This window comes from Lepisosteus oculatus, chromosome 23 (genome assembly GCF_040954835.1).
Source record: "Lepisosteus oculatus isolate fLepOcu1 chromosome 23, fLepOcu1.hap2, whole genome shotgun sequence".
Taxonomy (NCBI): Eukaryota; Metazoa; Chordata; class Actinopteri; order Semionotiformes; family Lepisosteidae; genus Lepisosteus; species Lepisosteus oculatus.
This window is the reverse complement of record NC_090718.1, coordinates 11915563-11940959: the sequence shown is the minus strand read 5'-3', so window position 1 is coordinate 11940959 and position 25397 is coordinate 11915563. Positions and strand designations below refer to the sequence as shown.

The 25397-nt window shown below is 40.5% G+C and overlaps 1 protein-coding gene across 2 annotated transcripts; it reads left to right on the top strand.

Moving 5' to 3' along the window:
* Nucleotides 1–681: 681 nt before the first annotated feature.
* On the top strand, nt 682–18456 carry pou2af2 (POU class 2 homeobox associating factor 2). Of its 2 annotated transcripts, none has more exons than XM_069182907.1 (5): nt 682–860; nt 10209–10309; nt 14994–15036; nt 15475–15782; nt 16140–18456. In XM_069182907.1, exons 1-5 carry the CDS (start codon nt 851–853, stop codon nt 16539–16541), a joined length of 864 nt encoding a protein of 287 aa, XP_069039008.1. In that variant the 5' UTR covers nt 682–850; the 3' UTR covers nt 16542–18456. The 2 variants fall into 2 exon arrangements, with proteins under 2 accessions (XP_069039008.1, XP_069039009.1); XM_069182908.1 differs by lacking the exon at nt 682–860 and adding an exon at nt 9067–9200.
* The last annotated feature ends 6941 nt before the right edge of the window (nt 18457–25397 follow it).

Sequence of the window (25397 nt, the reverse complement as noted above, 5' to 3'; positions counted from 1 at the left end):
AAATGTCAGTCAGGTCCTGAAGCTTAATGTATTCAGTCTAATCCCAGCCACTTTTAACCATTCTATACCAACATAAGACAAACCCAGTCAGGCCTTAAAACAGCCCAGCAGTGTCAGGGTTACCTCACAGATTTAATGAATGACACAGAGATATTTTCTTTGTGGGAATTTTATACAGGATACGATTAAAAAAATAAATGTAGACACATCAATATTTAAAAAAATTGCTAGCCTGAAAGTATAAAAAGACTGTATGATTCATGCTATCGTTACAAAAAAAGTTTTGTTTTGACATATAATGGGCTTAATGCAATATGCTTGCCTTAAATTACGTATAGTATTTTCAATTGGTCAAAAAGCGTTTTATCATAAATTTAGAATTATAAATCCTCTTCACACTTCAAAATATACATATGCTCACGTTTTTGTAAACATAAATTCGATTCCAGTGTATGTACTTGAACTTTTCAAATGTATCTTAAAGAACACGAGCGGTTATTACAATAATTATATCTGATAAAAATATTAATATCCAGTATAATATCCATTTAGGATTTTCACCTACGGAGCTCAACTCCCTCTCGCATCTGATCTAGAATATAAATGCAAATTATAGAGAAACGTCCTGCCAATCATTTGCATTTAACCAAATGGGTAAAGGTCACTTCACAACCAACATTATCACTGGTATATAATGTCAAAATGTCTCTAAGACAGTTTTAGAGTTTGCGCCCTTGGTATAATGATCATTTATCGCACTGTTCACTGGAAATAAAAAAGACATCTCTCACCTGAACTGAAGACCGGCTCCCCTCCCCCTTCTCTAACTGCACTTTCAAAAATAGGCGGAATGGAAACAGGTAAGGGCAACTAAAATAACATAAAATAAAGTAGTGCACTTTTTTTTTACAGCAATGACACGGGCGTTGTAGCTGCGATGATAATAATTATGCTACTTCTATGGTTGTCGTTGAAGTGTTTTTTAACAATGCGAAGGCTGTCGTTTCGTGAGTGCACACAAATGTTTAATCGTGAAGAAAATGTGGGGAACTCAACTAATGGTATCATTTTTTTTCTGTAAATGACACTGAGCAATCTACTAGCAAAGATGTTCTCAAATGTTTTAAGAATATTACTTAGTATCGCTCACTAAAGAGCTTCTTTTAAATATTTAACAAATACTAAAACGAACTCAAGTGAACTCAAGCTTTGATCTCGCTTGTAACACTGACAATGCTTTCATATAGTAAGAGGTCTTTCGTTCCAGAAGATCCTTATTGTTAATTGAGAAATAATAAAAATACAATTAAACATAAATGGCCTTGCAGAATAGGAAAATGTGAAACACCTAAAGTTTCCGTTATTTAACTCGTCAAAGCACCACAAACAGGACCTGAGCACTCAGCTGACTTAACACCTACGTTTACAAACTTGCCAAAGGAATTGTTAGTCATACTCTTTTGTGATGTCACGGGATTTTGTAAAACAGGAAAATAAAGAAACCAAAATCCTCAAGAGAGAATTGATGAAAAAAAGATGTAAGCTACTTACTAACCAAAAATCACTCAGCTACTGCAAAACGAGCTTCTCGCGGTAACACTTGTATTTCATAGTTCCACCACTTTTAAGTTTTCTTAACCAAGTTTGATTATTTACAGCTTGTAGGGAGAGTTAATGAACAAACAAACAAAAAAAAGTTTTTTTTTTTACTTACGGAATACTACTTGATCCTTAGATGTAAAGTAAAACATCTGCAACATTACTCCTTAAACTTTAAAACATTTATCCGTACAAAAGTGAGAAACAACGAAGTACAGTACATAAGCGTTAAATTAAATTAAGTATATATATATAAATTCGACCCTTTTAATAAACATTTGAATATGTGGATGGGGTGTGGCATTAGAAATAAAATCAGAAAGTTTGTCTTCTTTAATCTTACAATAAGTAAAACATTCAGTATCTTGTATTGCTCTGTTCAGATTTATGATGCTAGGCCCAAAAGTATTGATAATGCTTATATATCCCTACCAATCTTCCAGCTATCATGGGCACTTATCTGTGACCACATTCATAAAGCTAGGGTCCTTTACATAACATTATGTTTTTGCATGCAATTTCCTATCATACATTAAATTGCAAATGCTGTCTGCTCATTGGGGTTTATGCTGCCTAGGAATGTAAAAAAGAGTGCAATTAAAATCACCCTTCTCCACCCTTTTCATTTTTTTTCTAGTTTTTTTTGGGGGGGAACCCTACCAATGATCTCTGACTGATCAGAATAGCGCATTGACGGTTTGTTGTAGTTCAGTGCTGCAAACGGAAGACCACCCATTTTCACTCAGCTTGTCCCAGTGAACTCAAACGATCCAAAAACATCCTGACTGGTGCCCAAACTGGGAGGAACAGTACTAGTTTAAGTGGAGATAAACCACCAGTACTTACAGTCATCTGCATCTTCCTCCATATATATAGGGGACATCAAACTTTTTTTACCCAGTGGTCTGTGCTTTGCAACCCCCATCAATCCCATCTTCATTGCCTTGGTAACAGTTCCTTGGCTCTTGCAAAGATGGAGAGGAAGGACCACATTGTCCATAATGTCATCTTGTCACTCCTTTTCACAACTGGGTTAAAGCCAAAGTACTGTAAAACTCCATGATTTCAATAGGATTTCTCTCTAACACCTGGATCACGGTACGATTAACAAATAGGAACAAACTGACAAGGCAGGCTGTTTCAAAATAATTGTATTCCACCCATCTATTTTCAAACCAATCTATCCAATTCTGGGTCCCTGGGCAGTCGGATCGGCACAAGGCAGGATACACCCTAGACAGGACCCTAGTCCATGCCAGGGCCCACACAGACACACACTCACACCAGGGCCAGTTTTCCTAGATGCCAACTACCATACCAGTACACAGGGGGAACATATGAACTCCACACAGACAACACCCCAGAAACTGAACCCAGGACCCCAGCGCTATGAGGTAGCTATGCCAACACTTGCATCACTGTGCCTCCCAAGCAGTTTATCCTTGTTTCAACACAAGAGTTACCCCTGTGCAAACATACACCGCTTTCCACAATGCTTTAAATAGGAGCAGAGCCATTTGAAAAATAGTTTAAATAAAATGCAGAGATAATTAATTAAAAAGATAACAACACTTTTGACCCAAATTCTCATGTATTAGTCAGATTCTCATGCATTAATCATGTCTACAACCTGAAAGTGTGCATTGCTTTTGAATTGATCTTTAATGATATATTTCTGAAATTTTGTTTTCATTTTACTTTTCTACTCTTGCTTGGGCCAGACAGTGCATTGCTGTTCCTTTGAAAGAAACGAGTGCTCATGTACCATGTTCTTCCAGAATTAGCCCCTGCTTTGCCAAGGCCTCACACAGATACGTGGCCTTCTGACAATAGATGAACGCAAGGATAATATTGTTGCTTATACAGTAACAGGATCATTCAGTGTCTCTCACTGCAGAAGTCCATCATGAAACACACTAGAATCTACTGCGGTCTAGAGCAAATGGCTGCAGTAGAAGGACAAGTACAGTACCATTCCTGCTATGTTAATATACTAGCATATATTCAGGGTCATACTTCATCGCGCTGCAGAATGTATGAAATAATAATTGGGACATGTTCATTTAGCTCTGTGTCAGTTACCAAACTGCTTCAAGGACTGTTATGGGACGATAAGAACTGACTCTGCCAAAACAGCAGTAATTGAGTTGCTCCTGACTAGACTAGCACAAAAGCCTGGTGAACTAGAATCAGACTGGCCCGTCATGCACTGCCTGAGGCTAGAGTGTCTAAAAAGGGTTCGAAAACACAAGATGTTTCTGAGGGGTAGATGCGGTGGTACCTTTCGGTGTGTATTGAGCTCAATAAAGCTTGAATCTGCGCCTGAAAAGGCTGTTTCGTGTTCCACTGTTAAAGAATTTCCCACAACAGCAGAGCATGAGTTTGGAGCTCTCTCCAGAAAGGGGCCCTCCTACAGAGGTGACATTGAGCAAGCTAGTGGCTGAGTCATGGAAGATACAGAACAGACAGCAATCGGGATGGAGGGGAGTTAGAGAAGGACTTCATTTTAAAATCGCAGAGACGTTATTTTAACACATTTTTCTTAATCTAGGAACAACTAGAAACTGTGACAGCTGGCAAGCTTTTTTCTTACAGTGCTTCAATGAAGTAGTAAGGATTTCCTAAGCTGAGACCGATGACCTACCACTGCAGCTCAAGATTTGATCTGTCAAAAGAAGTCAGTGAGGAAAAATTCTGGTCACTGAGATGGCGTTCTCTGCTTGACGTGACCTACAGTATAACTTCATTTAAAACAAACAAATCAGACCAATGGGACCAAAGGAAACCATATTAAAACCTTCTTGGACCTGGGATATCTGACTTACAAGATCATTACGAAGAATTTTAAGGCCTCTGCTTAGAGAAGACAAGAGCTATGTTAGTCTGTTTGCTGCAAAGCAACAATTCTAGATTGGTAAGGGAAACAGGAGCAGAAAATACAAACCTTAACACTAAACCCTCAATTTAGTTACTTTCCTATCTTTAAAACAAAGGCAACGCCATGCCTCAGGCACTTCTGTATCTGTGCTCTAATAAATTACAAGTGTGCAGTTACAAATTCTGCATAGGAGGATTGTCTTCTTAGAGTGGTAATTATTGGTATAATGACAAATGGTCCTCTTTCAGCCCTGCAAGCGGATCAAATCCACCAGCATTATATTCAGGTTCATCTCTCACCTTTTTGTTGGATTTGGTGAGATCCATACGCTGTCCAGTTGATCCAAAGCGGAAGGAGAGCCTGTATTGGCATTTGTGGACCTGTGGTTAATTGCCATTTATTCCGGATACACATCTCCCTTTGTTTTCCCAACGTACGGACCTCCGGGTGAGCTTATCCCAGATCAAATTTGAATAAAAACCTCCCATTTGCAGCCTGGGTGAAATCAGCAGGTGTTGATGAATCTAACAGACTTGCAGGAAAACAATCAATTATTGTCTTTGTTTGTCAGAAAAAGGAAAATAGAAAAAATGTAAAACTGTAAATACTGGAAAAATCAGATAGCTTTATGCCATTAATGATACAGAGGCCTGCTATTCTGACACAGTAAATGAAGCAAAGGTCAGGAATTATTAAGCCCATTAGTAAGGCCTATTTTCTATCATATAAGGGACAGAACATTACGGAAACATTTTGGGACAAATGTATCACATACATTAGACATTATGTAAATAACAGCTGTTTATATGAAGTTCTGTTGGATACAGCGCAGTCTTGTAATATGGCATGTTTGAGCTAATTCTATTATTTTTTATTTATTATATATGGCTCCCCTGTTCCCCTGACTCTGTCCACCTGTTCATCACCCAACCTTATCTACATACTGTGGGTGACAAGGCCTCCTCTTACCATGTCCCAGACCTCTGGAATTTTATCTTTCAAATCCGGCCTTAAAACCTTCTTCTTCAGAAAGGCTTTTACTTAACTGGTTCCTAAATGGTTGTATCTTCTTCTGCTTTCCAAACCCTTGTTTTTATTGTGCTAATTGTATGAAATCCTCTCCTTTTCAACGTTCTTTATTCCCATCGTAAAGCACATTGAGAACCCACTTTAACAGGCCCTATAGAAAATAAAGATGATTATTTATTATTAGTGAACTGAAGGAAAGATTGAAAATCAGCAGTGCAGAATGATCCGTAAGGACCTGCCGAAACACACATCAGAAGAAATATAAACATGCGAATGTGTTTTATTGGGGAAAAAGAGAGCTCCCACCTGTTTTCTTCTGATCCCTTGATTCTCTTTATTTCTTGTCTCCTTCTGACAGCCCTTCAAAGGCTTCAGTTGTGTGGTATCCCTTGAGTCCCTAGGAAATGATAAGATAAGGCAGTTGCTGGACCAAGCAATTCACGAGGCAGCTAAAGACAGAACAATAACGTGAGGGAATGATGGGTAGGCAGGTTCCAGCATCTCAAAGCGTCAGGAGTTGAAGACTGATGTGCAGTTCTACAAGGGATTTGCAGAGCTTTGCATTCTAACAGTACCATATTTTAGCTGAATTTAAATGTCTAGTATAATCGAAAATACAGTATTGAGCCATTTATTTGGCAAAATCACATGAATGGAAAATTGGGTTCAGTTAACCAGTCCAGCATTGCATATTTCAAGCCATTTGTAGCATCTTCTAATGAGAAAATTAGGGCTACAGACTTGAAGGTAGCTGTGAAGATGTTTTACAGTTTGTTGCCAGTGTAATAGCTCTTTGTATCAGGATACCACCGTTAAACACATTTTCAATTTAATCATTTTCCCGCCAAGCAAAATGGCAAACCAAATGCTTCTATGACGCTGAGAAAGGTTTAGTTATCTGCTAAATTACCCCGATGAAAAGCTATTAGGATTTACATATCATTTACAAGGGTAGCCCAGGGTAGACTATTGGCACCAGTCAAAAATTGACATTAGCAATAAAACAGTACAAAACAGGCAAATCAATGTTGTGTTCATAAAAGCAGTGCTGAAACTGAATGGTAGTTTAGGTACTGCGACATGTTTTCGTTTTTTTCTGTGTTCAGGAAGGTATTGATGCTTTACATAGGTAGCTCTGTCAGCAAACGTAGGCTGCAAAGGAACAGATAAAGATTTATTTCATGCTGAAAGGAAATGAAAAGAGACACAACTTTTGACTGCCTTCTTCAGGTGTGACATCTGACGCCTAAAGAAGGCTCCACAGCCAAAATGCCGTTGTCTATTTCCTTTTCCTTTCAGCATGGAATAAACCTTTACTTGTTCCCAAATGAGTCATTTACTGTATGCATTTTGTTCCAGTAATGCCAAGAGATTAAATGATCATATGGTGTGCGTTGAGCTATGGAATGTTCCAGAAATGGGGGAGGTGGAAATTTCTTTTGTGGGCAGTCCTTGCCTTAGGAACAAGGAATGCTGCAACACAAATTAAAAAAATAAGCGTCTGTTTACCTATAATAAGTGTTCACAAATAAGCTCCACAAATAACTCACATTGATGTCATTTTTTAGGGTTGTAATAGGGTCTTCAGATAACACAGAAAAACTGATATATACTGTATATAAATATCAAACTTTGGTTTTGTATTAAGGGACATATTTTGCAGCAGATACTATGTTAGCATGTACAGTACATAACAAACTTCAGCAATTTCACAAAGGACAAGAAAATCTGTGAGTGGCTGCCAAAATCTTAGCAGTCATTGTAAGGGGTTCTTTCAGGCTACAAAGCAGTACATAATTCTCACAGGATATAATATACTGTAGTAATTAAATGGAAACGGGCAGTTATATGAAGGACTAATCTTCTTTTACTTTGGGCTGCATGAATCATTCATGGCTCTTCTATTCCATACTGTCACAAGTCATAAGGTGATGACTTCTAAGGTAAAAAAATAATTTATCACATGCAAAAGTATGGATTTTATTTTTCATGACAGACTTTTGATATGTTCAGTCAATCCCCTGGTTCATGTACTTTTATTGTCTTATTACCAAATGCTTGGTCACTCTCGTATACAATACCCCTCAGAAAAATTTAATTGCATTTTCAGGAGTACCTACAAGTCAATCTGTGTGCTTACATGGAGATAAACAGACAGACACATTACCCCTGGTAGGTAGCAGTACTGTGCAGCCTCCTGTATTTAGATTGTTAATGATACAGCAGACCTCAGACTGTTTCAATGTCAAAACTTCAGATTTATTTTCATTCCCTCTGCAAAATGTATCATTGGTATAATATATTCTTCATTGATTTGACTGACACTTTTATCCACAGCAATTTACACAAATACCTCTTTATACAGCTGGGCATTTTTACTGCAGAAATCAGAGTAAAGTACAGTATGCAGCTCCACAGTACACCAGCTTCGGTGTGTTCTACCTGGAATTCAGACCCCTTGGCCCTGGCCTTCCAGTTATACAGGTCCAAAGCTCCAATCCCTCCTCCGCACAGCTGCTAAAGTATTACCCCAGAGTTTCAAAACACAAACGTAGAGACTGAACCGAAATTTGCATAACCCGAGTTGAATAATTAGAATTACAAGCCATTACAAAATCGTCTCAGTGAGTACGGACCAGCCCTGCACTAAGTGGAGTGTTATTGGCTTCAACCTGCCTGGCAGAAAGGGTGACACATGCCCCACACCCTCTCTCTCTGTCCGCGGTAAGCAGCCGCAGCTGCTGTAGTGATGGCAGAAAAGCTGTTGAGGGGAGGAAAGACTGATTGTAGTCATGGGTCACTGTGAGATGAAGTCTAAGGCCTTCCTGTCAGACTTTCTGCATTTTGTGTTCTGCAAAAAGGTGCTCCGATTTCACCTTATTTTACAACGCACATGTTCATATTTCAGAGGCCGCTGTAGCCTTCACAAATATTAGAGATATCCTCAGTCTAAGGTTCAGCTTCCTTTCTTTTAACTGGCTGCCTATTGCACAGAGACCTTTACTGCTCTTTTGAGTCAGTGTTACACATGTCACTTGTTCAGAACCGTCATACACTGACATCATCTGAGTTTTCAGAAACATTACATATGAGCAAAAACCGTCAAATGCAGGAAGTGTCAATTGAAAATAGGAAACAAAAAAGAAACACAGGCATGAGGAGAGGCCATTTGACTCATCCAGTTGGTAGTCAGGGGCAAATGATCCAGGGATCTGATCAGGCCACGTTTGAAGAAGCCAGGGTATCGACTTCAAACATGGCTGGGAAGCCCGTCTCATACTTCCACAATCCTAGGGTAGGATTTTGATGAGCCCGCTTTCAAGAGACGTAGTAATTATATCTGTGAAAACAACTTTGATGTAGCGTTGTAACACCTTTTGCTCAAAACGAACGATACACATGGAGTGATCCTCACCTTCTTACAGTGTGCTCTGTGAGATTTTATAAAGAGCAACTTAATCTGTTTAGGTTTTGACTAACAGAAAAAGATAACCAAATATGCCCCCCCTATTTGGATATGAGGTTTTATTTGCAATTATTTTGTTTAAAATGGCTAGGTCTCTGTGTATTAAGAGGACAGTTTCATTTCCCAGCATGACGGTCTCCTCTGCAGACAGGTGGTTTGGTTGATATTTCTTTTCTTGGACTATTTTCTTGCTTTACACCTTCTTGTACTCCACTATCAAGAATAATGGTAAGACCTCTTTTGCTCATATGTTTGATTTTACAGTAGCCGGCCTCTGTGAATACATAGCCTGTTCTCTGTTAATAGCTGCAGTTTTTTCAACGGAGTGATATTGTTATTCTAAGAGTTATTTAACGATAAATGAAAATGCGACAACGCAAAGGTTACTAATACTGAAATTTCTGTTTTCTTCTATTTGCCCCACCCTGTGTGTGCCTGGTCAAGCTCCAGCTGTTTAACCCTCTGAGGATAAAACAGTTACTGCGGATGTTCCGATGTGTGACTCTTCGCTTAACTGTTTATTTTGTTCTTATTTTAGAAGTTTGTTGATACATTGAAAAGCTGGTGAAGCTTCCCCACTTCCTCTTACTTTGAAAAAGGTGTTTCTCATAATGTAGAGAGGGTATACAAGCACAGAAAAATCTGGAAGCATAGTTACATTGACTGCTTCTGTTTACTACTATTATTATTATTAACAATATTATTCATTACTATTATTCATCTTTACTAATCTACTCAAAGTAAATTGAATGTAGGCAAAAAGACGACCAAGAAACAACCAGCTTTCCTTTCTAACAATATACTGTACATGTAATCCTACAGGCTAGAATACCTCTGTGTTGTTTAGAATGTATACAGTATAAGGCGCGATGGAAAAAATGGAAAAGAACATCTTTGGCTTTAAAAATTGTATGCGCACATTAGCAACTGATCCCTCAAATGTAATTAAAATGCCAAGAATTAAAATTGAGCCTTTTTTGTGAAACCGAGTCTTTTGCATCCTCCGTCTGTAAATGAGTGAAAATCATGTGTGAAAATGAGGGAAAAATCAATGATGTGCACAAAAATACACATCCACCGTAATCCCATGAATACGGGATTTTTTAACCACAATGGTCTGTGCTGTGCAAAGGATATCCTGACAAAAAGCTACTATGCTATATGCTATATGCTATATGCTATATGCTATATGCTATATTTCTGTTTTTTCTCTCACAATGCCACCCTTTTTTGCAGAATATTCCAAAAGAGTCTATCAGGGGGTCAGAGTCAAACATACCGTGAAGGACCTGCTGGCAGAGAAAAGATCGAGACAGACCAACGTGCCCAGGTTTAATGTGAGTTGACGGACCTCTGCTGCTGTTATTTACCTCTGCATAAATGAACTTTACCTTTATCAAACTTTATTATTCTTTTTCATTCCCTTTCCAACCTTTTTTCTTTCTACAGTACCTTGTCCTCAGTGCACAACAATAGTTAAGTACCAGAGCAGGACCGATGTGCAGAATGTGTTGTCCTAATCCTGCTTGACAATTCTGTGCAAAAAAGTGCTGCTGTATTTACAATCCTGATCACTTTTATAAGCTCATGGCACAAACGGATGAAAAGGACATTCTCTATGATCCTTTACTTATGGAAATGGGCATAAACATGTGCACATATGCAAACGAATACATGTATTATACCAAATGCCAGCTCATGAGAAAGAAGAAAAGAGTTTAAAACAAACATGAAACAATTTCTGAGATCCATTGAAGTCAGACACAAAGATGCCCATAGAGATGGTCATGAACCCCAGGATTGGCAGGCTGTGTTCTTGTCCTTGTGGTCTGGACAGATAAGCTATGCAAAAGCCGCCACTGCACACCTGTTGAGTCACATTGTTCTCTTTGCAAAGCACTGACAAGTTAGGTATTGTTGCAGAAGGCAGCGTGAGCCCAGTTCTGGAACACAGTTTTTCAGCCTTCTACTTGCACACACTGAGAATAACTTTGATCTGGCAGCTTCCAGTCAGCACACGATTTCTAATAGTCAGCTGCATTTTGTCAGTCTGAGAAGAGCAGTATTGTAAAAGATCATCTGCTTGTTTGCGTGTGGGTTGTTTGACTAATGCACATTTTGACTTTTAGTTTTCAAGTGTAAAAAAAGCAGTCATGTATATAAGTATGCATAGTTGCAGAGTGTAGACGAAAATATTTAATAAAACACTGAATTTCGTGCAGTCCTATCTTCGTAAAATATTTTCAGCATCTTGTCCTGTTGTTCTCCCAAAGAACAATAAAGATAGCCATGCACAGTTACAGATTGGATGGGTAATTAAAAAGAAAAGGTTTATATTTTAATTCCATGTCTGTGTAATTTGAAATCAGAAAGTAATTCCCCAGACACACGTCATAATTCTATAGGTAGACATTGCATGTCCATTGCTAGAATTAGTTATTCAAATTGTTAAAATGCATTCAAGGGTAAGACATGTTTTGTCAATATGACCTGAAATCATCTGCAGTTTAACAAGCTTTGTTAATGAAAAGACGCTCATTGTTTCCTGTACTATTTCTTTTGAGTTTTTAGTTAATCTCACACTGAAGTGAGCTTTATCATAGATTGACCACAAATTGGTCTTTCAAGTTCAGACCTGTGAAAAGTCACTGAGACACTCTTTGTCACCGTTATTGAAAGAACCCCACTGAAAAGCTACACAAAAAATAAGCATACAAAATCTTCCCACCACCAAACTTAAAAGACAACCCAAGCAATTTGCATTTACTTTATGGGACAAAAAAGCATATGTCCTTTTGTATGTAGACATTTTAATAACTATAGCACACACACACAAATATAATAAACAGGTGTGGCCTTTTTAGATTGCTTTCTAGTAGGTGATTTACCTCAAGCATATAGTAATTTTGATGCTAATTAATACGAAGTAATTATTTCAGAAAAAAATAATTTATGGAATGGATGTTAAAATGCGAAAGAACTCTCCATGATATAGTGTGGAACTTCATCAATAAATAACTGTTTGACAAGGGCTATTTTATCCGGTTTTCCATTCATTTATTGCGAACTAAAACTATTTTGCCAAAAGGTGCCTGTAACCTGGCAAGATTAAATAAAAAACCTGGACTTTTTTCTATGCACGTCATTACTGCTGGGACATGGTGCGGACTTCCCACATGGAAATCAGCTGCCAAGAACAAATCCATCAAAAAGAAAGGAAAGAAAGGGATATGGGCATTCAGAAATGTCACAAAAATCCCACGGCTGTCTAAAAACTGTTGTCTCACGCAAAAACACCGCTTTGCGACTTTTACCCTTCGGACATGAGTTATTTTCATCGTACCTCAGTGAGTATCGATCAGATTTGCATACAACATAAAACTTCTCCGTCATGTCCTTATTATGCCGAATATAAACTGTATAAAAGATAAGTGATGATAATCATTTGTCAGAGCGTTTGGACCCACGATGTTCTTAATTAGGCGAAGCATAATCATTGAGCTTGATAAACACTGTCCACCGCAACGACAAGCCTTTAGTTCTACCCTGAAAACGAAACGCGGCTGCAAGAAATCAATTTCTTGCTCTGGCTACTAAAATACAGCTCTGGTTTGGACGACAGTGTGGGCAATACTCATTTGCAGGCTACCAATTGGCTATAAAACACAAAAAAGTGAGAAAGGGATACTGTAATATTTCCATGAACCCGCTGTTCACATTAATTATGACAACACCTTCTTGCCTTATAACGAGCTTCACAGATAACGCTTTCCTGCAGATCTGCAGTGACAAATAGTTCCTTGTGGCTTTAAGCCCTGGCAGCGCACATTACACTCTCATGCAAAGGGCTGGGAGGTGGACGCCTCGGTTTTATCGGTTCCGACAATCAGCTGCTGTGTTGCTGGGTGAACGTATTAGTTTTTAACAACCTGATTTCCATATGGAGCCTTCAGAAAAGCAGTGAGGCATGCACGGTCTGCATGGGGAAGTCTCAGCATTGGCAAATTACATTCAAATTGAGTCCTCAAAATTTGCTTCCCCTCCAGCCAGGGCTGCCTTGATATCAGCTCTTTCATGTTTGCAATATGCAAACCCTGGAGAGCTCATCCCCTCTTTAGCAGGGAGGGATGCTCTGGAAGCACGAAGTTGCAGACAGGGCACAACGGCAGCCTCGGGATAAGCGCCCAGCTTTCTGCGGCTTCCAGACATAAATTTAAAAACAAAGTGCAGACCCTTTCCTATCTCTGCTTCTTATTGTCCTGGAAATTAGGGATGACGAGTCATGGAATAACCCCAAATGGATGCAGAATTACCCAGCTGACACCACTAACACAGAAACAGGTGTTTTTTTTATCTTTGCAAAGAGTACTTTGCATATCCCACTGCAGAGAAATGACTCCCTTGGTGTCCGTGCGCTAATGCCCTTCATGATGGCAAGACGTGAGGGAATGGTTTGCCTGTTGATTCCTGTTGGGCTCTTTTTTTTACAAAGGTTAATTAACAAAACCACACTGTTAACAGATGGCGGCTGAAAAATGTAGCACTTGGCCAAACTATGAAACCCGAATACTTTAATCCTCGCACGGTACGGGTGTCATTTTGATAAAGCAATACTAAGTAATAAAGGAAAAAGTTCCTGTGGCTACTTTGTCCATCCGTTGATCCGTTTCTAACGGCTTCATCCAATTCAGGGTGACGGGGGAGGGGGAGCCAGAGCCTATCCTGGCAAGCGACAGAGCACAAGGCAGGGCACACACAGACACAAACACCCCCCCAGCCAGGGCCAACTTTCCGGAAGCCAATTAACCTGCCAGCATGTCTTTGGACTGTGGGAGGAAACTGGAGGACCCAGAGGAAACCCGAGTGAACACAGGGAGAAAATACAGGTGCCACGAAAGTAGCGGCCCAGGAATTGAACCCAGGACCCCAGTGCCGAGAGGCACAACGCCACCTCACGTCTTCTTTATCGTTGGACGTAACTCATTTGGCGAAACGTACGGAATTCGGCGGCTGATGAAACCAGGATAAATGAGGACAACAGTCTTTGCTGTTTGTTTCCACTGTGCTGTTGTCAGCAGGGAATCCTAATGTCTAAAAGCTTAGATTCAGGGTCACAAACGGGCTCAGGTGAGGGTGAAATCCATAGAATCACTCGAGAGTGTGTCAGTGGTACCACTCACGACCCCCCCCTCTCCCAGCTTTGGACTGTCTTCGCCTAGAGGAAACATCAATTGGCTTGGAATTACCCAGCTAATGTCTTTCAGTTAATGTGTCCCGCACACTTTCCCGCCCAGTCTGACCTGCAAGATTCAAGCTTTAAGAAGAAGGGTATGAAATCCTTTGAGACAAATCTATGGGGGCATCCAGTGTTACAATCCAAGGAATGAGATCTCGTCAGACCTCAGAAGCTATGCATGTGTGGGTCTGGTCAGTCCCCAGATAGGAAATGTAGGTTGCTGCTGTAAATAAACCACACGGTTCAAATTTCCATCTGGACTGGGATTTCCATAGCCGTGCTCTGACATAGGACATTCCAGTGTGAGCTTCTTTACTTTGGACCCAACATTAACTCGATGTCTTGACTGCCTGGTCATTAAAGATTACAGAGTACTGTTTCTGAGAAGAAGGATTGTTATTACTCATGTCCTGGTTAAATTTCTACTTTGGGCTTGCACGTGCTGGCCTCCCAAAAGCTTTCCCCTTTTATCCAGTTGAAGAGATTTCTCTCTTTTTTCCCACCTGATCTCCAGTGTAGTGTGGGTGTTGGCGCAGAATTGCTGCTGCTTGTCACCAGTGTGGGTGCTGCCCTCCAGTGATGGCAGAGAAGTGTGTTCCCTCTTATATCTGATTCACTCAGGGATCCTCTGGAATAAAAAGTGCTTACTTATTTGAAAACATGTACCTATTCATCATGTTGAGAAGGATCGGCAGCATTTTCTCCTTTGTGTGAGCTGAGCTGAACAAAGCTGGAGCTGAAGAGATGTTATTGTACCTGTTTGAATTTCTCTAATTATTTTTCAGGGCGGAGCAAATTCTTCACAGCCTGCTTTTGTCCAAATGTCAGGTAAGCCTTTGAAAGCTTTTAGCAAAACAGGCATTTGTTCCTATGTCCAGTTGTTGAGTTATTTGCACATTTTTGCTTCCATACAAATGAAATTACAAAATAACGCTTAACTTGCTAAGCTCAAATAGCTGACAGGTAAGGTAAGATCTATGAAAACAGCCAGGAGAGATACTTTTCTAGGTTTTAATGTTGTAAACTCCCCCCCCCCTCTTCAAATGACATAAAGGACATGTCTGGCCAAAATAATCTATTAACTATGCCGATCATGTCTCCTGTAGCTCTGGTTAATGTGACTTACATCTACTGTATAAGCATTTTGTTATTCATGTTTGGGACACCTGATGTGAACATTAAAGTCAATGACAACAGCAGACCGACTGAACGGTGCACTGGAAACCATAAAGTAGCTGACGGGAATCGCTTCATCTCCCTGCCCAGGTTCTCACATGCTGCCTAGCTACTATGGCATGAGAAGGTCATTTATCTCGGACCCCGAGTTCTCCCACTGCCACCCCAGCAAGCCGTTTGCCGCCGAGGTCTACTCCTCGTCCCTGAGCGGAAAGCCCCTCTCGTGTGAGCCGTCGGCGGTGTCGGGATACTCGTCGCTCATCGACAGCTACTACCCAGACTCCTTCGGGGACTACCGCAGCGCCGCCTTCTCCACGGGGGGAAGTCCCATCTTTCCCCCTGCTGCCCTGCCGTCTCTCCTGCCTCCCTTCTCCGGAGAGTCGTCCCACTTCCTCCTGGTACACCTGCTCTTGTCACATTCTAAATAAGGCCTTCACAAAAGTCCCTTTTTTAAGTGATTGAACCTCCCTCCCCGCACCCTCCCATACTCCTAGAATAGTATTAAATCATGGTACAGCTCAGGTGATGTAGTACTACTTCAGCAATAGCGTTGTATAGCTCTCGAGACGTTTGCGCTAAGTTTTGTCGAGTCCTGCTACCCCAAAAGCCTCTAGTCTCAGCCAGTCGACATCAAAGCCGATGGCTTTTCCAATGTCTGTCGCACTAGCAAAATGTACTGCGAATAAGGCGGAGTCTCCCAGCTTCAGGCCTGTGGCCAGTCACACCTGGCTGACCCTGTTCTTCTCGGTCCACAGAGAGATTCCTGGGAGCAGACGGGGCCTGACAGCGTCAGTCAAGGGGAAGGTCTTTGCTCCGATGCCATTTCCTCGGTGCCCTCCTCCGGCTCGTTGACGAACCCCGAGTCGGGCAGCCCCACGCAGTACAGGGGTTCCAGCCGTAGCAGCGGTCTCGCCAGCTCCCAGCCTTACTCCTTGCACTCCCTGGATGAAGTTCACTACCCGGTTCCTTACCCAGGGACCCCCAGCTACTCCTGCCCGCCCTACATGACTGTTCCCAATGACCTGGCCCCCAAGATGCCCCCCCTGTCCTCTGAGGAGTCAGACAACCCCCCACCATCCCTTAACGACACCCCCTCCTGGGCGAAGGAAGATGGGAGCAGTTCCTGGTCGCCATATGAGATCCGAAGGGCCTACTGATTCAAAACAACCACCGCCCAGAAAAAAATAATGAAACCACGATGAACGCTTGACCTTACTGAAGGATGTTATGTTTGAAGAAGACACTTGCAAGTCGCTAATTCCTTCTGTAATCCCCTTTTTTTCCCCTAAATCGCATACCTAAATTTGAAGGAATCGTGCTGTTTATTCTGCTTTTTGCAAAAACAGAGGAAGGTTTTTATTTTATTCCTGGAGGATGTATATTGAAGCACTTAATGGTATATTTAAGACATTGTTTCTGTTTTTATTTAGATTAATAAAGGGGAATAAAGGTTACAGCCTCTGATCTCATTGCAGTGCTCGTGAGACTACATCAGCGGTCATAGCCTTTTCGCAACCCATGGACCGTAAAAGAGTACTTTGGTTGAAAGGAGAGGAGTATCTCAGTGAAGGAAATAAATGCATCAAAATGAGAAAATCAACAAAGAAAATCAACCTTTTTTTTCTTACAGCATGGGTCAAATAGCAATGTGCAGTATTGCATATGCAGTCATGTATGTATTGACACCAGGAATCAAACCAAATGGTGCAGCAATACCTTGTGTTCTGGGTGCCATCCCTGCTGTCAGTAATCCGGGGTAACGGATGTGTGTCAGCTGGTGTTGTTTACACAGCATGTACAGAAGTTCCAACAGGCATTTGTGCATAAGGTCTAAAACTACATGCTACAGCTACCACATTCTAGAAAGAGCCATCATGGAGGGTTCAGTGTTCTTCCCAGAGAAATAAAACAGCATGTTATCTAGAGCTACGTTTTCATCAATAAATTTTAGCTGGAATTGCTTTAATCTCTGCCATACTGGAATGCTCTTAGCAGAGGTGTGATCCATTTTACTGAATGATAACCTTGGTTGCTTCTGTCTGTCGTTCTTCAGCTTGCAAAGGACGAAACCAGTTCTTGAACCAACAAACAAAAGTGTAGATGAATGAGTCAATGCACAATGTTAGAAGTCCCTAACAAAAGGTGTGATGCAACGCTTAAATATTGATAAACTAAGCCAGGTGAAATAAATTGTTCTATTTGGGGGTTTTAACTTGCATATTACAAAGAACACAAGTGAAGAGCATGCCTAGCGCTGTGTGAATAGCTGCACTGCAAGCTCAATGTGTCTGGTCTTGCCTTCACGTATTCACAGATGCAGCTGCAAAGTGGTTTGGACAGCTGCCTGCCCCACTCGCTTACAACATCTTGAGCTGACTGCAAGTGGACATGTGAATGTGGTCAATGGAAAACTGAGGCACTGGCTTGAATTCAGGGAGGTGGTTCCTCAATAACATGGCTAGAGATTTCATTTTCCAGATGGGAGTCTGTGTGCAAAGTCCTGCTTCTATAATAAGGGAGTCATCCCTTCTAGATTAAAGCAGTTGTGGCAGCAGTGTGGCTGATATACAGTAGGTATCCATATGGAGCTTCTCTTTTCTGATGCAACCAGCCTGTAGTCCTGGGCTACATAACCACAACCCACTCATTGGAGACCAGTACAATCTGCCTGAAAGGTGAAAGACTGTGATCAATACTGCTAATAGTGCAAAGCATATTGGACTAAGCACTAACAAGGGCAAATGTTTGCCATGCTAATTTCAAGAAAGAGATTTGGCAATTTCGCAAAGCTATCTTATAGCAAGATGATGAAAATTTAAGTTAAACACTACCTGTTCCCTTTTGCTATTAGATGTGAAAATCTGCTTTATACAATTGAGTTTGTGGAGCCATGACATTAGGGAAAGAACTGGGGTTTCATGTTATTAATATCAAAGGCATTTAAATAGCTTTCGGGGGATTCTGATGAATAGTTTGTTTACAGATACTGTTTCGCTTTTCACATTCCGTGTTTAGTTGTCGTGACATTTGATTTGAAAAGGTCTGATACTAATTAAAAGGGTCTTAAAATGCTCCAGATGTCTGTAAATCATTCCATGCCTGTTTTTTTGCATAATGCCACTCTATATTGCACTTCATGCAGTTGAGAGTAGTATTTCAGAAAAAAAAATCAAGTGATAATCTTTTTTTCAGTCTTACATTTGCTCTCTTAAAATGTCGTCTTATGAAAATCAGAAAAATAGCAAATTAAATAGCTACTTAGCTGTGGTTGCAAAAAAAAACTATATGGAAGGCTCACAAACGCATCTGTGGTGTTCAATAACACATTCAAGAAAGAAATATTTTCTGTGGAGAAGCTGTCTTCCTGAGTATTAAAAATGAAAATATACTTTTAGTTCCTCTAGAGCATTAAAAACCATGCCCATTTGCAGCTTACCAGTGAAGAGCACTTATCAATATTAACTCCAAACATACAAAACACTTGAAAAAATAGTGTTCTGCTGCAAACCGCTTAGCAGACGTTTATAAGCTTTCAGTTTCTCTGGTTGCACTCAAGTTGCGCTTTTCTGAAATAAGTAGTTTGTCCTGTAGGGTGGTAAGAGTCAGAAAATCTAGACTAGGGTGTCTAGATCTTGAAATAATTAGATTCTAAACACAATGGAATCTTTTAAAACTCCTGATATTCCAGTTAGCCAGTCTTTTTTAATCTGGAATCTTTGTTAAAGTCTACAAAAAAGCACATATTTCCAAGAAAGGACTAATAATGTCATCACGTTTGGCAGGTTTCAATTCCAAGACAATGAAGCTCGTTAATCATTTCCAGAATAAAGTTAGAATTCAAGTAGCACCATTTGAAGAATTTGAACGGTCTCAGTGTTTCTGTGGAGCAAAGATATAGATGTCTTGGAAAGGAGCTTTAAAATCAAGTTCAAGTTCAAAAGGAGTATAAATGTTTGCTGTAATCATGTCTTGAGTTTGAGGTTAACAAGATGAGGTTACATACAGATGCCTGGTTATAATAAACTACATAAACATTTTCAGGCAAAGACAAGGTGTGGAATAATTACATTTATGTGAATAAAAATAATCATAAAATCACTTCTGGGACCAGAAACTCATAATCCTGAGATTCAGAATCTTGACATTCTTCAATGGGTCAGTATGATCAGTCACTATAAGGACCCTTAAACAGACCCTCATGTCTGCATAACAGCACATCCAGAAGTGAGTGCTGTCCCTGTGAATTTTTTACAATGGAGCAAAGGTGAACAAATGCCAGTCAGATCCCATCTTCTTTAAAGGGTGTTCACTCTCCTGCCCCAAGCCGAGATTCCATTTAATTACTCCATTAAAATTGACCCCGGGGATAAACAGGTCCAGTTACAAGCATCTTCTGAAAGGAAGGTGCATTTCAACAAATGCTCGCTACACTAAACAGGCCTCAACTTTAAAAGATTAGGACTTGTCATTCCAGAGGGCCAGTGGCCAGCACCAAGAGAGGTTTGCCCTCACATTACCCATTGTTTTGTTTTGACAATGTGAAGTACAGCTTCTGGTGTTTGTGCTAGTGAATACACACCTATGAATGGAATTCAAAGTTTAAAATGTGTCACATGCTACAGGACCATCCATCTTTATATTGGAAGTAGCTCAGCAGTGCTATGCGAGCCTCACTCAATGGATCATTCAAGCAGAACATATCCAGGTTTTCTAGGCATGAAGTGATCAGAGAGCAGATGACTTCTCCCCTGGATGGGACACCATCAGAAGACCTTCCCTCTGCAATTTTGGTTCCCAGCTCTACAACTGGGAGCACTGGAGCATCTGGGATAGATTACCGTGCTCAAGGTACAACAGCAGTGTCTGCAGCCGGCAACTCAAAACCACAACCCGCCGGTTGTGAGTCAGTGCAGAGGCTTATCTTGCTTGCCAGTGCTGGGTTTCATACATTTGATTTTGTATAGCACATGGAAACACTAACTCTTTAACCTGCCCGCTTGCTGTTCCAGGACCTAGTCCTGCAAGACTGATAAAGAATATAAAGAAGTGATACCTGAGTTTCAGTCCACAGCTATTTGTACTTAGTGACTGAAAATGCAAATATTTGTGGAAAATCAGTTCCCACCCTCCTTGCTTTAACCTCTTCTACATTTCTGACCTGTGCCACTGTGTGGCCTTTTATGTTACCCCTGAAGGAGACTCTGCTAAATCATGGTGAGCTGACAAGCTCAGACACTCATCTGTATCTATGTACCTCAAGGCATATCTGCTGACCTCTGAGACATACAGTGACATTCCTCTGAAGGAAACATTGGGAAGGACAGAAGTGTCCCCATCTCACAAAATACACTTTCCGAAAACATCTGCCGATTGTTTCCACAAGAAAACGTGGTGCTCCAAAAGAAACTTAACAAAACGCAACACAAAATAAAGGAAATTCGACTATTCTTAAACTGACATTTAAAGTGACATTTTAAAAGAAAATGCATGATGCAGAAACCTTTTTCCATCCCACCGATATCCACCACCTTCCAGCCATCAGAAGATATTAATGTGTTAAAGTTCTGCAACACATCAGGATAATCTCATTCTGAATATAGTACATGTGGTGCTGGTCACCATATCATAAAAAGGTATTGCCGCTGGACTATCAATTCACATAACGGCAACACAGGAATGTCTTATACTGACAGGGAGAAACAGTGCTTCTTTGGACTTGATAGAGGAATTTGAAATCCTCAGATGTACTACAAAGCACATCCAAAGAACCAATCACCAGGGAAACTAAAACATAAAATCGAAAAAGAAGAGCATTTAGGATTGAAATCTATTGTTTTCATATAATAGATTGTGGGGGGTCATGAATTAACTTCAAAGTTATTTTTATTGAATTGTGTTCCCTAGAATCCTTCAGGAAACAGCTGGACAAAGTCTTGGATTGATTAGCTGCTGGAAACCAAATCAATAAGATGGGCTAAGTAGACTTCTGTTCCTATAATGGTCTTGGAACTTCAGATAACATGCCTGTTGAATGACAGAAATTGGTCACACTAGGGGATGTGTAGGTTGGTACTTGTACTCTGTGTCAGCGTATTAGACAGAAGCTTACTTAGTGTTGGAGATCAACAATAGGTTCTGAACTCAGGGGAAAAGAAGCCATTAGAAGCCATGTGAGGTTAATAACACACACACACTGCTGCTGTCAATACCAAAAAAAGAGAGCCATCTTAGTCATTTGTTGGGGTTTTTATTAGTAGCAATGGGAATAAATGATAAATAGTTTGGGTTATTAATTAGTTAAGATGAAACAATGAGTTAGATAAGAGGCTAGAAAACGTCAGACGTCGTGCAAGTGCAGTTGGCCACGAAACAGAAGGAAAGCGTCAACACACAACGTTAGACGTTATTTCCATTCGTATCCCCACTTGAACTGATAACATGGTAATAAAGCCTGCAATTGATATGCCTGTGCATTATCAGTGAGTCACGAGGCACGGGCCTTTAGAAAAATAGACATGGCACCTGTCAGCACCTCCCTAGGCTGCCTCCCCCCTCCACACACAGGCTGCAAGCTGCCTGCTGTTGCCAAAGCTGGTGCAGGTGTTGTGTTAATTAATACGAGCACACCCACACAGGTGTGGTGTTAATTCATACGAGCACACCCACCGCCATCCCTTGCAAAAGGACCCCTCCTGCCACATTCCTACACAGAATCTCCACTCACTCTTCGGTTCCAGGGGGATTCAACAAGCAGATTGCTGAGACACTCTGTGTCTTTAGGCTTTAAAGATCCAATCATCGGTGCACTGCTGGGCCCCTGGTGTGATTTTCCCAAAACGTGCAGAAAATTCACAGCCTACCCTATTTCTTGCTGCAAACCCTATACAGCATGGGTGAGCGGCTCTGTCATGGTAGTGTTATGGATTTAGACATCCCAGTTATACTGTTCTCAAGGCAGGAGATACTTCCTAGCACAAACTAGACTCTCATCAAAAGTGGTTTGTTAGTTAGTAAGTGGTAAGAATGAGGTCCAACCTCCTTCAAAAATACATTTCATTATGAAAACATTGCAAATCTTGCACTAGCACGTGATGGACAGTATTTAACATGACTTTTCCATGGATCACAACTGCAATTAATGGCTGAATTTAGTCCTTCAACCTTTGTCAGCAAACTCTTAGTTCAATATCAGGCTGTGGTAAGCCAGAGCCTCATCTGGCAGGTGCACATTAGAATAAGCTCAGGATGAGACACCAATTTATCACAGGACCCACACAAACACGGGGCAATTTTAGAGACTCCCAGTTAATGTATACTGCATGTGTTTGTACTAATAAGGGGAACTAAAGCATCTGGTGAAAACCTACATGACTATGGGGAAAGCATGCAGACTCTGCACATAACACCCCCCAGGAACTGAACCCAGGACCAACGGCGATCAACAGTGTCACGCCACTGGGCCACCCTTAATCAGTCATATTTCATGGAAAATAAAACCCACAGAGGAAAACACTAAGTGACTGGAAACGTTGACAACATCTGTGCCTTGCTAACTAAGTCGGTATAAAATTTCAAAAGGAATAGTTATAAAAAACATTATTTAAAACCGTTGTCAGCCCAAACACCGAGCACCGAGCACCGAAATGAACAATTATACCACTCAGGGACACAGCGCCACCTTGTGAACTTGATTAGTTATATTGCTTTACCATCATTTCCGGAATTTGATCGTTACAACTCAAACGCCTGAACAGCAGGACCAGACACAAATACGGAGTTCCCTTTCACAAAACGCACTTGTAACTTTAAGATCCCTAAACTTGTACATTTGTTTTTTATTTTATTATTCTTTTTTTTTTACTGATAGAAATCAAAATAGTCATTTTGCAGTCATTCTATTGTCTCGTATCTCCAGATATGAAATCCTGTCAGTAAGCCTTTTGAAGGGTTTATTTCACAAAATCGTGTCTAAATTCTAAATCTGTAAAGATTTATTTTTACCAAATAGGAAAAATAGCACTGCTGAAATGAAGGCTCCATGGCCGAAACGTTGTGTTTTCTTTCTCTCTTTTCAGCGTGGAATAAACCTATTATTTGTTCCTTTGCAGCCTACGCATACTGAAACAGCTACCCACCTGAACTATTGTAATACAGTATCTGTTGTATCGCGTTATACCACATCACTTGATGTATTCTGGATTTCTGAAGAATTTATCACTTAAATAACTAGTGCATTACAATCCAACTCGCTTAGTTATTATCAGGTAAGTAATAATAATTTTTGTAAGAAGGCACAATGACAAGTTATGGAACAGATCTGACACAGATAGACATAACAGATTTTATTTTAAAGTGACGGAACAAACAATGACCAGATAAAATCTTCAATCTATATGTTCTTGTCGACATCAGCAGAATCAGCACACGAGATTTCAGGTACACGTTGATTATTAGTAACACTAAAACTGAAAAAGTAAATTGAAGTAAAAGTAACATTAAAATAGAAAGCTCAGATAAGAAACATTCTTATGAAATTCTTGTATGAAAAAATATACTAATCGTTTTAATAGGCTCTTTAGTCGAAAGCATATAGTTGTTTTTAACACATATTATTCAGGATAAGAAATGCCCGGGGGTTGTTTTGCAATATGACTCATTCCCAAGTGATACTGGTACTGGCAAGGCAGTTGAATCATTCGGGTATCTTAATTGCAAACCCGGAAAATTTACAGGAAGTGTTTGGACGTCGACTAGATGCGGGATTGCGGTAATTTGCGAGATGTGACTGCGTTTGTGCGCGACGCGCAATGATCTTATGCCAGCAGCCGTATCACCCTGCAATGTACAACCGGCAGCCCACTGAATCTCAGCAGTCGTGAGCCTGGTCAGTAGCTGGATGGGAGACCTCCTGGGAAAAACTAAGGTTGCTGCTGGAGGAGGTGTTAATGGGGCCAGCAGGGGGTGCTCACCCTGTGGTCCATGTGAGTCCTAATGCGTAAAACTGAGGTCCTGACTCTCTGTGGTCATTAAAAATCCCAGGGTGTCTCTCGAAAAGAGTAGGGGTGTAACCCTGGCATCCTGGCCAAATTTCCCATTGGCCTTTACTGGTCATGGCCTCCTAATACTCCCCTTAATAGCTTCATTACTCTGTTCTCCTCCCTGCTGATGTGTGGTGAGCATTCTGGTGCACTACGGTTGGTGGATGCTGCACATTGGTGGGGGTGGTGGAGGGGATCCCCATTACCTGTAAAGCGCTTTGAGTGGAGTGTCCAGAGCTGCTGCAAGCTGCTGGTTTATTCTCTTGAAAGTTTTAGTGAAGATAAAAAGGGAATAAACATTCTTAAACATTCCTGTGAGGACCAGAGTTATTCCCTGAAAGGCCCTGGGGTCTTTAGGCCAAAAAAAAGATCAGTTTGGAGACTCCGTTGATTTTGTAAGATCTGAGTTTAAAGCACAATTCTTTGTAGGGTTAAAAACGTGTTTCAGGCAGCGGCACATTAAACTGCACTCTTCAAGTAATGGTTCTTGCCAATTCAAAGCATGGCTGAGAGAAAAGAACCTGAACTCATCTCAGGCAAACATTAAATATTATACTTGAAAGTACAAAACCAAACGTTCAAACGTAATTCTCTGCATCTCTAGTTTTCACTCACCCCATTAATGTCATAAAGCAGGTCTGTATTTTTTCTCTGGGGGTACTATGCTTAATCTCTTGATCTTAACGAAAATGTTCTAGTACAGCAGTGCTAAAAATGTCATCACGTTTAAGATTCATGACTCCAATTACCTCCTGTGATGGCAGACAAAAATAAATATTTGGTTTCGTCCTTTGAAACCTAGGAACAAGACTAGATTACGATAATTAAATGCAAAACAGCAGTGTCTTTAGTGACATATTACAGTAACTGTACACAGATATCCACATTTCTTTCCAGTAAAACGTTTGAGCGACATGATTATATCGTATATAGTTATTGCAAGCATTTGAGCGACTTGTCTGTGTGTCCCAAAAC